The following is a 12023-nucleotide window of genomic DNA, read 5'->3' as shown; positions in this document are numbered from 1 at the left end:
CCTGTAGAGCCCCTGTCCTGGCGTCTAGAAGGTTCCACCTGCTGCTTTTCCCAATTGCTGCCACCTCGGCTTCTCTGCTGTCTAAGGCGGAGGAGCCCCCCCCCCCCAGGCGGCTGAAGGCCAGCACTGGAAGGACTGCTTGCCTACCAAGGGTTTCTACTCGGGCAGAGCCAGAGGATCTGAGAGAGCCGAGGGGTGACGTCATCACTGCCTAGTAGAGCTATAAAAAAAACGAGGGCTTGATTGGGAAGCCTCTCTCTAATCCATTCTGCCCCCCACCCCAGTCCTGAACTTTTCACTATCTACTAGTTGTATGTTATATATGATCTGCTAAGGATGGAACTATCCTGGATCTTTGTCCCCACAACAACAACAACAACAACAACAAATGTCCATAAACAGAGACCAGAGCTCACAGAGAAGTATCTTTATTTGCTTTGCTCTGGCTGGGCTTTTTGCTCTGTTTTTGTGCATCCATCAGGTCTTTTGGGTTTTGTGAGGGTTTTTTTTTCTTTGTTTGTTGTGGCTGTTGTTGTTTAGGTGAACATGGCAGTGTACACCAGCACTCAGGAGACTAAAGCAGGAGGGCTCTAAGTTTGAGGCCAGCCTGAGCTTCATCTTGACTCTTTTTTCTTTTTAATTTTTTATTTCATGTGCATTCATGTTTTTCCTGAATGTATGTCTTTGTGAAGGTCTCAGATCCACTTGAAACTGGCGTCACATGCAATTATGCCATGCCATGTGGGTGCTGGGAATTGAACCCGGGTCCTCTGGAAGAGCAGCCAGTGCTTTTAACCACTGGGCCATCTCTCCAGCCCCGACATCTTGACTCTTGTCTTGGAAAAACAACAGTGGAAAATGAAATGCCTTTTGTAAGTGCAGAGGGCGGAAGCAAGGGCCATGCAGGGCGGAAGTCAGGGCCACGCAGGCCAGAGCCCTTGCTTCACCTTATTCTTTTTTCATTAAGCCCCCGGAAGCCACTGTAGGATTCAGAGTGAAGATGCCTGATTGAGTTTGGGTTTCAGAAGCATCGCCGAGAGGATCGGCAATACTGTTCTCAGAGCCTGCAGCCGCCGCTCCCGGGAGAACCCACCACTGGCCATTACTGCCCCCGTGTTTACCCTGAGTCTCTCCACCACGGTCTTCGGCTTACCCCAGAGCTTTTCTCGCCCTTCCGCCCTGGCGTTCAAATCAGGGGGAGGCAGCCTTAGGGCCCAGAGCCTTCTCAGGAATTTCTCTCTCCTGTCCCAATTTCCCAGATTCAATAATCAGCAAATGCTAAAAGGGGCGCTTTGGGAGCCCTCCCCAGCCCCCGAGGCTCTCAGGCCCTTACCTAGACTCCAGCCAAGTATGCACACAGCCAGGAACCAGAGAAAATCTGAGGGGAGGCCAGGCAACATAATGGTGGCCTTGTTTGGGTGCCATGGCTTACATAACCCAATTGTGCCTGCTTCAGCCTGGCGGAGGGCCGGATGGAGGGCTGGAGCCACAGACAGGAACTACCAGGGAAGCTGGGAGTGTGCTGGCAAGAAGCAAGTGGTCGGGAGAGAAGAGACGGCAGGAAGGTTTTGGACATGTGACTGTCACACCCAGGGAGGCCCTCGATCATCACCCCCATGACCCTTCAGCTGTCAGGTCCTGTAAGACCTGGCCCCAGGCTTTCAAAACTCCAGGGTTTCCCAATCCTCCGCTAGTCGCTGTCCGCCTCCACTGGCCAACAATTGGGTTTACACACGGGCTCAGTTCCTGTCAGGAGATTTGTTTGGGGGTGTGGGGGAGTGGTGTGGGATATAAGAAGGAAGTGTGAAGCCTGGGGAAGAGACCCTGTTTAGAAAGCTGGGCACCAGGAGAGGCCACCATGCCCAGCTCTGCTGAAGCCAGGATGGGTGTGAGGGTGGCGCTGGCAGGTCTCTGGGCTGGGTCAGGCGGGACTGTGGATTTCCAGGCTTTAGGGCTCAGACTGCCCCAAGAGTCTACTGCACAGGGGCCAGCCTCCTGCTGCAGGAGGAAGGGGCGTGGGGGCAGGTGGAGAGAGCAAAGCTTGACAGGGAGGAAGGGAAGGAGGGCAGCGGGTGGTAAGGCCTCCCCCTGCCTGGGGAGGGGGCAGGAGGAAGAGCAGCCGCCCCTCGCCTGCCACCAGGTCTGACCCTGGATTTCCCTACAGGCTTTGCGGTCCTGATGCTGCTCCAGTGCTGTGAGTACCCACCCCCAGCCCCTCCTGAAGGAGGTCTTAGCACAAAAGCGTGCTCCTCGGGGTTCTTCTACGGCCCACGGGGTTTGGGAATACTTGTTAAGCCAAGGTGATGGGAATATGTATATGTATGTTTCAGTCTCCACTCTTCCATTTATTCCAACTTTTTCAAAACAACCAACTTTAAAGGGCTCAGATCCAGTGAAGACTTCTACAGGCTGCCCTAGGGGACAGCTATGAGGAACCACAGGCCTGAGTGAGGCCCACTGTTCTCCTTCCACGGCCAAGTGGCTAAAAGGGATTTCATTTACAGTAAGAGGAATTCGAATTAGAACAAAGGAAGAACTTTCTAGCCCCTGTGATAATGAGTCCCAGCTTGGGGACTACCATTCTGGACAGGTTACCAGGTAGGATCACTCCCAGAGAAGAGACCCACAAAGTCACTCTTTAATAAAGACCCCACTGTAGGGCAGGCCCTGCAGGCAGGGCATCTTCTGACACTGGATGGCACAGCCAGGCCTCTGTCCTTTTTGGAAGCCACTGCCTCCAGGAAGTCCTCAGTTCTTGGACTGAGTCACACCATTCTCAGCTTGCATCAGGCAGGGGAGGCTGGGCAGCTCCTTTTCTTTAAGATTTTTTTTTTTCATTTTGCTCAAGCACTCTGTCCCCACACCCTGGCCCACACCTCCATACCACACCGGTGCTCATTCCCAACCCAGATTTCTCCTTCAGGCTCTTCATACAAGCTGGTCTGCTACTACACCAACTGGTCCCAGTATCGGGAAGGCGATGGGAGCTGCTTCCCGGATGCCATTGACCACTTCCTCTGCACCCACATCATCTACAGCTTTGCCAACATCAGCAACAATGAGATCGACACATGGGAGTGGAATGATGTGACACTCTATGGCACGCTGAATGCACTTAAAACCAGGTGGGGTCACAAGCTGACCGGGAGAGGAGAGGAGGGACAGGTGGCTGGGCTGGTCCAAGAACAGGACATCTTGGTCCAGGAGAGCAGTGATCCAAGGATCCTCCTGGGGGAGGGTTGCCAGGGGGCCTTGGCTCCTGAGGGAGGATGTCCTGGGTGGGTGATGTGTTGGGATGGGGATAAGGGGACAGGAAGCATCACTGAGAGCTCAGGGAAGGAGTGTCTCTCATCCCCACAGCAGCTCTGTGGAGCATGGTGCCCCTTGAGAGTCCCTTTTAATTCTCATGAAAAGCCCGTGTCTGCTGACACCAATGTCAGGGGCAGGCTCCTAACCCTTCCTCCCTGCAAGCAAGAACTCTTCTGTGGGCTGCAGACGCGGGGTCCACGGCGTCACCACGGCTTGACTGTGCCCCCTCCTCTCCCCACTACCCTGCCCCACAGAAACCCCAACCTGAAGACCCTCCTGTCCGTCGGAGGATGGAACTTTGGCTCCAGAGGTAGGACTCCTTGCTGGGGCAGGACAGAGCAGAGGCCAGGCTTGATGTTGAGGGTTACGGCTGCTCCAGACAAGCAGGGCACAGAGGCCTCAGAGCTGGTTGCCTTATATGTTTTTGAAAAACCTGACCAGAGACAGAGAGGGACTTAGCAAAAAAAAAGAGAAAGAAAAGAAAAGAAATCACAAAACGTCTATTTGTTTTCTGCAATGCTTTATTTATTTATTTATTTATTTATTTATTTATTTATTTATTTATTTATTTATTTATGTAGTCCAGGCTACCCTCAAACTTTGGACAATTCTCCTGCCTCAATCCCTAAGTGCTGGGATTGTAGGCATGTGCCAGTGTGCCTAGTGATGGTTTTTAAAAAAACGACAAAGTGGCGCTGGTTACAGTGCAGAATGGTCACGAGCCACGACAAAAACAAGTATCAGAGCTTTATTAGGAGGTGGGGGGTGGCAGAAGACCCAGGCCTGGGGGAGGCACGTGTAGAGAGCAGAGAGAGAGAGAATGATGGTGTTGGAAGAGAACAGAATAGAGAGGGGGTGGGGTCTGCGTCCGGCTCTTTAAGGATTCTTGTGCACATGCACAGACGGGCTTACAGAGCTACACCACACATGCGCAGATTACCACACAGCTCCAGTAGCACGCAATCACCAACGCGCACTGATGACGCAAGACGCAAGACTCCTCACAGTCATGTAGCTGGAGTGCTGCAGAATCCCAACACCTAGCTCTTGTAAAAACTCCTCCTACTACATCTCAGGCATGAGAACAACTTCCAAGTTATGGCCACGAAGGCTGGGAGGGGCGGGAAGGAAGGAATGGGGATGGAGAGGGTTGAGACTGTTAAAGGGGCCTTGGAGTCGTCAGATCAGAACCAGGGCAGTGAGGGGGCTGGAAGACCACCAGGACCCTTCCCTGCTGACACAGCTGCGCCAGGTGTTACAGTTACTACCCCATTTTACAGACAGGGAAGTATGACTCAGGTTGCAACCTGCTCAAAATGGCAGGCCAGTCTGGGACACTAGGAATGTCTGGCCCCTAAGCACATACCTACCGTTCTAAGTTCCCAGATTGGGTGTTGTCCCCAGAAGGCTCTCCTAGATCTGGCACTTCAGGCCCCCTGCTCCCAAGCCCTGGAAATCCCACTGTAGGGACAGGGTCCCCGGTATAGGAGTGCCAAGCTCATTCTGTGGTGGTTTTGTTCTAGATTTTCCAGGATTGCCTCCAACTCTCAGAGACGCAGGGCTTTCGTCAAATCAGTTGCCCCATTTCTGCGGACCCATGGCTTTGATGGACTGGATCTCGCCTGGCTCTACCCTGGCCCAAGAGACAAGCAACATCTCACCACCCTGATCAAGGTGCTTGGCATAGGGCAGAGGTGTGGAGAGCATCAGCATGTGGGCTAGTGAAGCTCTCTTCACCCAAGAACTTCCCAGGGATGAGCAGAGCGGCTTCAGCAAGGAAGAGAGACATGTTAGAACCACTGTGGGAGGTGGGGGCGGAGTCCTAAGAGGTCAAAGCCCATAGCTGAGCAGGGAGCCCCTACCTATCAACCACCTAGAGAGGTATCCGTTGTCTAATGTTCAATCCCAGACTGATGCCACCAGCTACCCAGCATGCACTGTGTACACAGCTCAATCTGAGGGCCAAATATCCCCAGTTTTCCGAGGCTGAGAGATGGTGTAAACAAATCATCTGCAGTACCATGGTGAATCCCTTTGACCTTGTAATGTCATGTAAGACAAAAATGCAGACTGAGAGGCACATATCTTCCAAGGTCATCACCCACCATACGGTGGCTCCTCCAGGACAGGGAGCCATTAAGTGCTGATGGGTGTACATAGGTTTTGAGGATAATATTGGTCCCAACCATATTTGTGTGTGTGTGTGTGTGTGTGTGTGTGTGTGTGTGTGTGTGTGTGTAGGGAGGTGAATGTGCATGTGTAGGGGTGCACGCACATATATGCAAAATGTGTGTGGAGGCCAAACTCAGGTGTCATCAAGCACTATCCACCATGTTTTGCTCTTTTGAGATAAGGGCTCTCATTGACCTGGGACTACCAAATAGAGTAGGCTGGCTGGTCAGTGAACACCAGGGATCTGCCTGCCTCCACTTCCCCTGTGTGGGGGTTACAAGCAAGTACCACTACGCCTAGTTTTTTTATTCTTTTCATGTGGGTTCTGGGGGTCAAACTCAGCTCCTCGTACTTTACAGACAACGCTATTCCCCCAGCTCTCCAATCATATTTTAGCAAAAAGCACGGGGTGTCCTGAGGATGGGGCTGTGGCAGACCACTCACTCTGCCTGCACGCCAGGCAGGTCAGTGATCACGGCAGGTGGGGAAGGTCAGCAAGATCCTCGGGACCTTGGTCTCCCCTCGTAAGCCTCTCTCGTGCACCTGACCCCTTTTGCCTCTCTGCTTGCCTCCCACCCAGGAACTAAAGGCCGAATTCACAAAGGAAGTCCAACCAGGGACAGAGAAACTCCTGCTCAGCTTAGCTGTGTCAGCAGGGAAGGTGGCCCTGGACAGTGGCTACGATATCGCCCAGATATCCCAGTGAGTCTTCTGCCCTGGCAGTACCTCGGGAGCCTCGACGGGCAACACTCTTTTTCCCAGCCTGCCCTAGCATCCCACGAAGACTCAGGGGTTCCAAAACGTGGATATCTGAATGTTGGCAAGTCTCTCCCCTCTCCGTGACTCAGTTTCCCAATTGTCAAATGGGCCACAATGAGCCCTATCCTTCCTTTTTCACTTGCAATGTTGTTGGCCAAGTGAGAGAGTGGCTGTGAGTGAATTTAGAAAGAGGTCGGAGAAAGAGTTCTGCAGTGTGGCAGACACCCCAGGGTGCTCTCTCCACCCTGAGTTCAGCAGAGTGCTAGATCCGGGAGAGACAACCAACAACAAGAAAAAAAAAACACTGTGTGTCAGAGTGCAGAGGAGGCCGCTCCCTTTCCTGCCATCCAGCCCTTCCTCCTTACATGTGGGTTTCCACAGCCGTCAGACAGGCAGCATCTCTCCCAAGGGCACAGGCAAGTCACGGGAAACCCAGGAGGAAGGAGCAAGGATCTTCAGTCTCCTTTAGAACCTTAGGGACGTAGTTAGTCTGGTGTTTAAACTGTCCCGTGGGAAAGAGGTGGTGCGCCCACCCGCCCGTCTGTGCTCACCTACTGCCTTCCGCCACAGCCCTTCTCCAGAGGGCTATGGAGCACTCCCTCCCCACGAGCGAATGTAGGCTGAGGCAGCCTTTGATGCCTCCTCCCACACTAGGCTGTCCATGGCACACTTAACCGGCTTCTGCCAAGACAAGCATGCCAGGAGTAGAGGCTGAGGTGAAGCCGAGAACAGCACCTATGTGTGTGCCTGTGCGCTTGTGTGTGCGCGTGCGTGCGTGCGTGCGTGTGTGTGTGTGTGGTGGTGTGTGTGTGTGCCGAGAACGGGTGGGGGGGGTGGTGTGTGTGGTGTGTGTGCGAGTGGGGTGGTGTGCGTGTGTGTGTGTGTGTGTGTGTGTGTGTGTGTGTGTGCCAGAGCCCATACCTGGGGGTGCTTTCTGGAGAAGTGGGCTAGCAGTCGGCACAGCAGTCTCTGAAGCTACTAGCTTTGGGTCAATGCCCTGTTTCTCAGATGCCTGCTCCCCACAGCCTGCTGGACCTTGGCTGTGAAGTCAAGAACATTTCTAACGTCCCACCTCACCTCCAACTCCTCTTTCTCAGACACCTGGATTTCATCAGTCTCATGACCTACGATTTCCACGGAGTCTGGCGCCAAACCGCAGGACATCACAGCCCCCTCTTCCGAGGCCAAAAGGACACTGGTTCTGACAGATTCAGCAATGTGGTGGGTTCCTGGAAGGAATATATACGGGAGGGAGTCGCAAGGCCCTGCCAGCTGCTGGTGCCCATACAGCCACCTTCTCTTTTTCAGTCCTTTCCTTGCAAGATAGGTTATGAAAGCCATTTCACAGTCGGGGAAACCGAGGAAAGTCTTGCTGGGCAGGCTGAGTGAAGGCAAGAGGGAGCAGAGGGAAGAGCAGTTGGGGACTTAGAGGTCGGGGTCTCCTCGGCCTGTCATTTGCTCGCTGTGCGACCCGAGACACCAGCCAACTTCTGTGACTGTCACACATTAATAATCCCTTCTTATGCCTACAAGGAGCTTTTCAAGAACAAACCCTTAAAAGTCATTTTTTTTTTAAACCGGCATTATCGGTTCCCAGAGGGATGGCGATTCCCACTTGCACCTTGTAACTGTCACCGCGCCTGTCAAGGCAGCCATGTTAATTGTGCAGCCCCATCCGCACACCACCCAGCCCAGCTAACTGTTCCTGCTGTCTGTGCCTCACCCCAGGACTATGCGGTGGGGTACATGCTGAGGCTGGGGGCCCCGGCCAGCAAGCTAGTGATGGGAATCCCAACCTTTGGAAAGAGCTTCACGCTGGCATCTTCTGAGACGCGGGTGGGAGCGCCAATCTCGGGGCCAGGATTACCAGGCCGGTTCACCAAGGAGGAAGGGACCCTTGCCTACTATGAGGTAGGTAATGATGTCGCTTCGCAGGCTGCCCCAGGGAAGAGGGGCCTCCCTCACCACACACACTTTCTCCTTTGGGAGTAAAAACACACTTGTTTGCCCTAGCATTCCTTAGGACGACAACAGGGGAGTTTAAGCCTTTTATTCCTGAATAAAGCCTCCAGCAGGCACCAGGCTCCTAGAATATTCCTCTTGGCCTCAGACCTGGGTCTTCAGGAAAAGCAATGGTCAAGATTCTCTGTGGGTGTGGGCCTCTGATGCTCCAAGTGGTCTGAGGCCAGCCCTGGGTACCAGCTCGCATTCCTCTCATCCTTGTTTAAGATGGAGGAGGCGATCAGATCTCTAAAGCCCTCAGGCTATAGCAGCTCAACTCTGGGACATTTGCATCTGTTTTTCATAAATTTGCATGAAGCCCGTGGCCTCAGGAGAGGGAGGCTGCAGACCCAAGGATGGCTGCTAGTGACCTGACAAGCCTCCCACACCACCCCAACCCTGTTCTCTACTCAGATCTGTGATTTCCTCAAAGGAGCTGCAATACAAAGAATCCTTGGCCAGCAGGTTCCCTATGCTACCAAGGGCAACCAGTGGGTGGGGTATGATGACCAGGAGAGTGTCAAAAACAAGGTAGGTTTCCCTGGAAGCTATACCCCAGGACAAAGAAGGTGTGTGTGTGTGTGTGTGTGTGTGTGTGTGTGTGTGTGTGTGTGTGTGTGTGTAGGGGGCACATTCCAAGCAGTTAGATTTGCTCTCCTGCACTAGGGCTGAACTTGGGTGTGTACGGGTCCTTTGGGGAAAGGCCACAGAGCCCAGTTCCCCCACACCTCACCCAAAGAACCAACCCTACCTGCTCTGGACCTCCTCCACCAGGTGCAGTACCTGAAAAGCAAGCAGCTGGCTGGAGCCATGGTGTGGGCGCTGGATTTGGATGACTTCCGGGGCTCCTTCTGTGGGCAGAACCTGCGCTTCCCGCTCACCAACGCCATCAAGGAGGCACTTGCTATGGCTTAGCTCTTCCTCTCCCACATGACCCCACGCCCTCTGGCTCCGAGTCAGGCCACTTGCACCACTAAGTGCCCCCCACCCCCCAGCTGGGCCTCAGGTTCCCTCCCTTGTAGGGGCCACAGCATTGAGATTTGGGCTCAGCCCTGGTGAACAGAGAAGCAGGGTAGGACAATGGGGTGGAGAGAGTCCAAGTGTGAGGTCAGGTTCAGTACATCTCTGCTGAGGAATGGAAATTCTCAGACTCTAAGCCCAGCACAAGGAGCTTCTTCAACTCCCTTTCCTTCAGCTCTCCTGACCCAAGGACACCATTTTGGCAAGTTACACCATCAAGCAGGCAAGCATCTTACAAGACGCGGTGGCCACACTAATTATACCCTCTGCAAAGCCCGACTTGAAACCTTCTCTTAGGAACATAATCGTGTCTCTGTCCCACTTCCCTTTCCTAATTCCGCAGCTGCTCAATAAAGCGCAAGAGCTTAACAGTGTCTCTTTCTTGCTTCGGTCATCTCTATGGGTCCACGGGACCATGGTACCCACCTCCCCCATCTTTTCCGGATTTCTCTCTATGAGACGTGGGAATCAGAGCGGACAGTGAGGTCTTGATGCCCTGTGCTGGGCCCTCCGGGAGGTGGTGTCCTCAGACTGCCTGGAAACGGTAGGCTTTACCTAAGCGTGGGTGATAGCAATCCAGACACTCAAGCCACTCAAATCTTGCAGACTCACAAAGTAAGGCCCCATGGGAAGAGACTGTTGCCCAACCTTTCTTCTGACCCTCTAAAGGTGGTGAGGGGCGCCACAGGATGCAGTTAGAAAGCTCAGGAACCCAGAACATTAAGGCCTGAAAGAAAGGCAGTGCCGTTTCAGGCACCCTCCCTGCCTTGCCGGACTGGGGTCTCTCCAGACCCTTGAGAGGTGGCCTTCCAGCCTCATACTCCTGAGTGTCCCACCGTTTGTTATCTTAAAGGCAGTCCACCCAACTGCTGGACTGAAAGCTGTCAGCAGTCCAGTGTCCTTGTCCCTAGCTCTGTCCTTGAGCTCACTCCCCCTTCACACTACTCCCTCAGCTCTTGAAGAGATCAAAGCTTCCTTGCCCAAGCTGGCCTGAGACAGCAGGTGAGGAGAATGGAAGGCATTGGTTCCAAAGACAAGCCAGTTTTCCAGCCTTTTTGGGGAGGGGACGCTCTCACCAGGGTCTTGGGAGCTTCCAGAAGCCCGGACATGACTTTATTCAGGCAGCCTGGATAGGCTGTATTCTAAACCGACTGGGATTCTATCTGTGGGTTCTTTGATGTTTGGATTATCCGACTTGGGATAATCATTAGCTGGCTGGATGTCGGGGACTCTGCATTGAGGCATAGAGAAGCCAATAGCAGTCTGTTGCCCTGAAATCTGAACCAGCTGGAGCCGGGCACATGCGGCTGTTTCCAAGGTTACCACTCTGCTAAAAGCAAGGTGCTTGGCCAGGGTCTTAGAAGTAGAGGATACCTGGCCTTTTGTGCTGCCTAGTGGGCCACGCAGTCCCTGACTCCTGCCCACTGTCCACCTTACCACACAAGGTCTTTGAAGCCTCCTGTAGGAAGCTCCCCTGTCTCCTGAGTCGTCCCCCGCCCTCCCAGTTAGGGACAGGTTCTCAGGGCTGACTCAGGGTCGGCCGAGTTAGTCACATTCGCTTATAGCTTCAGTGTCAGAAGCCAGTGTGGAGATCGGGTCTCCTTACTCGGCACAACACTGAGTCACCTCACCGAGAACATGGACGCCCAGGCAGAGCTGGACCCAGAGGCTCCTCAGGCCCCCTGCGGACACTCCGTAGAGGACAGTAGGGGTTGAGAGACAGCCATACTGCTGTGCCCATCCCCAACAAGAGGGAGAACCAGAATGCTGTCGACAGCCCTAAATAAATTACACGTCCATTTATCCCTAAACTGTAGGCTGCACCGTGCCTGCTTAAGAGTGTGTGAGCGATACTCATCTAATCTAAAGTGCTTCTGTATATTGAAGGGGGAACAAGCCTCAGTGACACCCTGCAGCCTCCACAGTCACATGTCCCCTCGGCCAGAGGCTGTCATTTTAGGCTAACCTTGGCCTTACCTTCCTTTTTATTGGGCTAACCACCTATGGATGCACTTTGAAGATCAAGGCTTCGTGTGGCTCTGGCTTTGGATTTCAAGGACAAAATGATCATCGTGTTTCTGTGATTCCCCCTTTGGTCTGTGAGGTCAGCTGGGGTGTCTCACCGTCATCTGGCTCCTGCTTTAGAACTACATAGCCACATAACTTGTGCTGTTACAAGTGATAGCTCCGCAAATAGTCTCATCCGTGTCTCCTGGGAGTCCAGAGGTGGATGCCCAGAGCCACCGGCTAGGCACCATGTCCCTGCCTGGTTTTTTCTCAGCCACTGCTCTGATCCACACTCCCACCCACAGTGAGAATTGCTGACTGCTCCTCCTCCTTCCTGACACATGGTATTTTCTGGATTTCAAATTATTACCAATCTTAACAGCTTCTTGAATAGATGAATCAGTGACTAGGAATTGGGCTGAACCTGCTCCATTTTCCACACTGGGGAAGTCTGTGCCTACGTCCCTTTTTGAAGAGGCTAGGAAATTCCAGTCTGCTTGTCTTATCTTCAAGGGTGGGGGTTCTCAGTAGGCCTGGGAATTAGTGAAAATGGAGGTTTCCAAGCCTTGCCGCAGAAACAGGAACGGGCTTACTTGGTCCCTGCTATGGTTTGAATGTTCCCTCTAAAACTTCCCCGATTGTCACTAACAGTGTTAAGACGTGGAGCCTTTAAAGAAGTGATTAGGCCATGGGGCACTTCCCTCATAACTTAGTTAACGTCATTATTAAGGAGTGGGTTAGTTATCTCCAGAGTG

General features: G+C 53.2%; 1 protein-coding gene across 2 annotated transcripts; it reads left to right on the top strand.

Annotated features, from left to right (window-relative positions):
- Positions 1-1546: 1546 nt before the first annotated feature.
- Positions 1547-9635, top strand: Chi3l1 (chitinase 3 like 1). Of its 2 annotated transcripts, none has more exons than XM_037211398.1 (10): positions 1547-1635; positions 2165-2194; positions 2924-3125; positions 3564-3618; positions 4831-4983; positions 6062-6183; positions 7338-7461; positions 7969-8151; positions 8656-8772; positions 9016-9635. In XM_037211398.1, the coding sequence occupies exons 1-10, from the start codon at positions 1617-1619 to the stop codon at positions 9154-9156; spliced, it is 1146 nt and encodes a 381-aa protein (XP_037067293.1). In that variant the 5' UTR covers positions 1547-1616; the 3' UTR covers positions 9157-9635. The 2 variants fall into 2 exon arrangements, with proteins under 2 accessions (XP_037067293.1, XP_028732445.1); XM_028876612.2 differs by lacking the exon at positions 1547-1635 and adding an exon at positions 1771-1907 and having other exon boundaries at positions 3564-3614; positions 4827-4983.
- Positions 9636-12023: the final 2388 nt, after the last annotated feature.

Source organism: Peromyscus leucopus, chromosome 15, assembly GCF_004664715.2.
Source record: "Peromyscus leucopus breed LL Stock chromosome 15, UCI_PerLeu_2.1, whole genome shotgun sequence".
NCBI classification, from domain to species: Eukaryota; Metazoa; Chordata; class Mammalia; order Rodentia; family Cricetidae; genus Peromyscus; species Peromyscus leucopus.
Note: the sequence above shows the minus strand (reverse complement) of the source record. Positions and strands in the feature narration are given on the sequence as shown.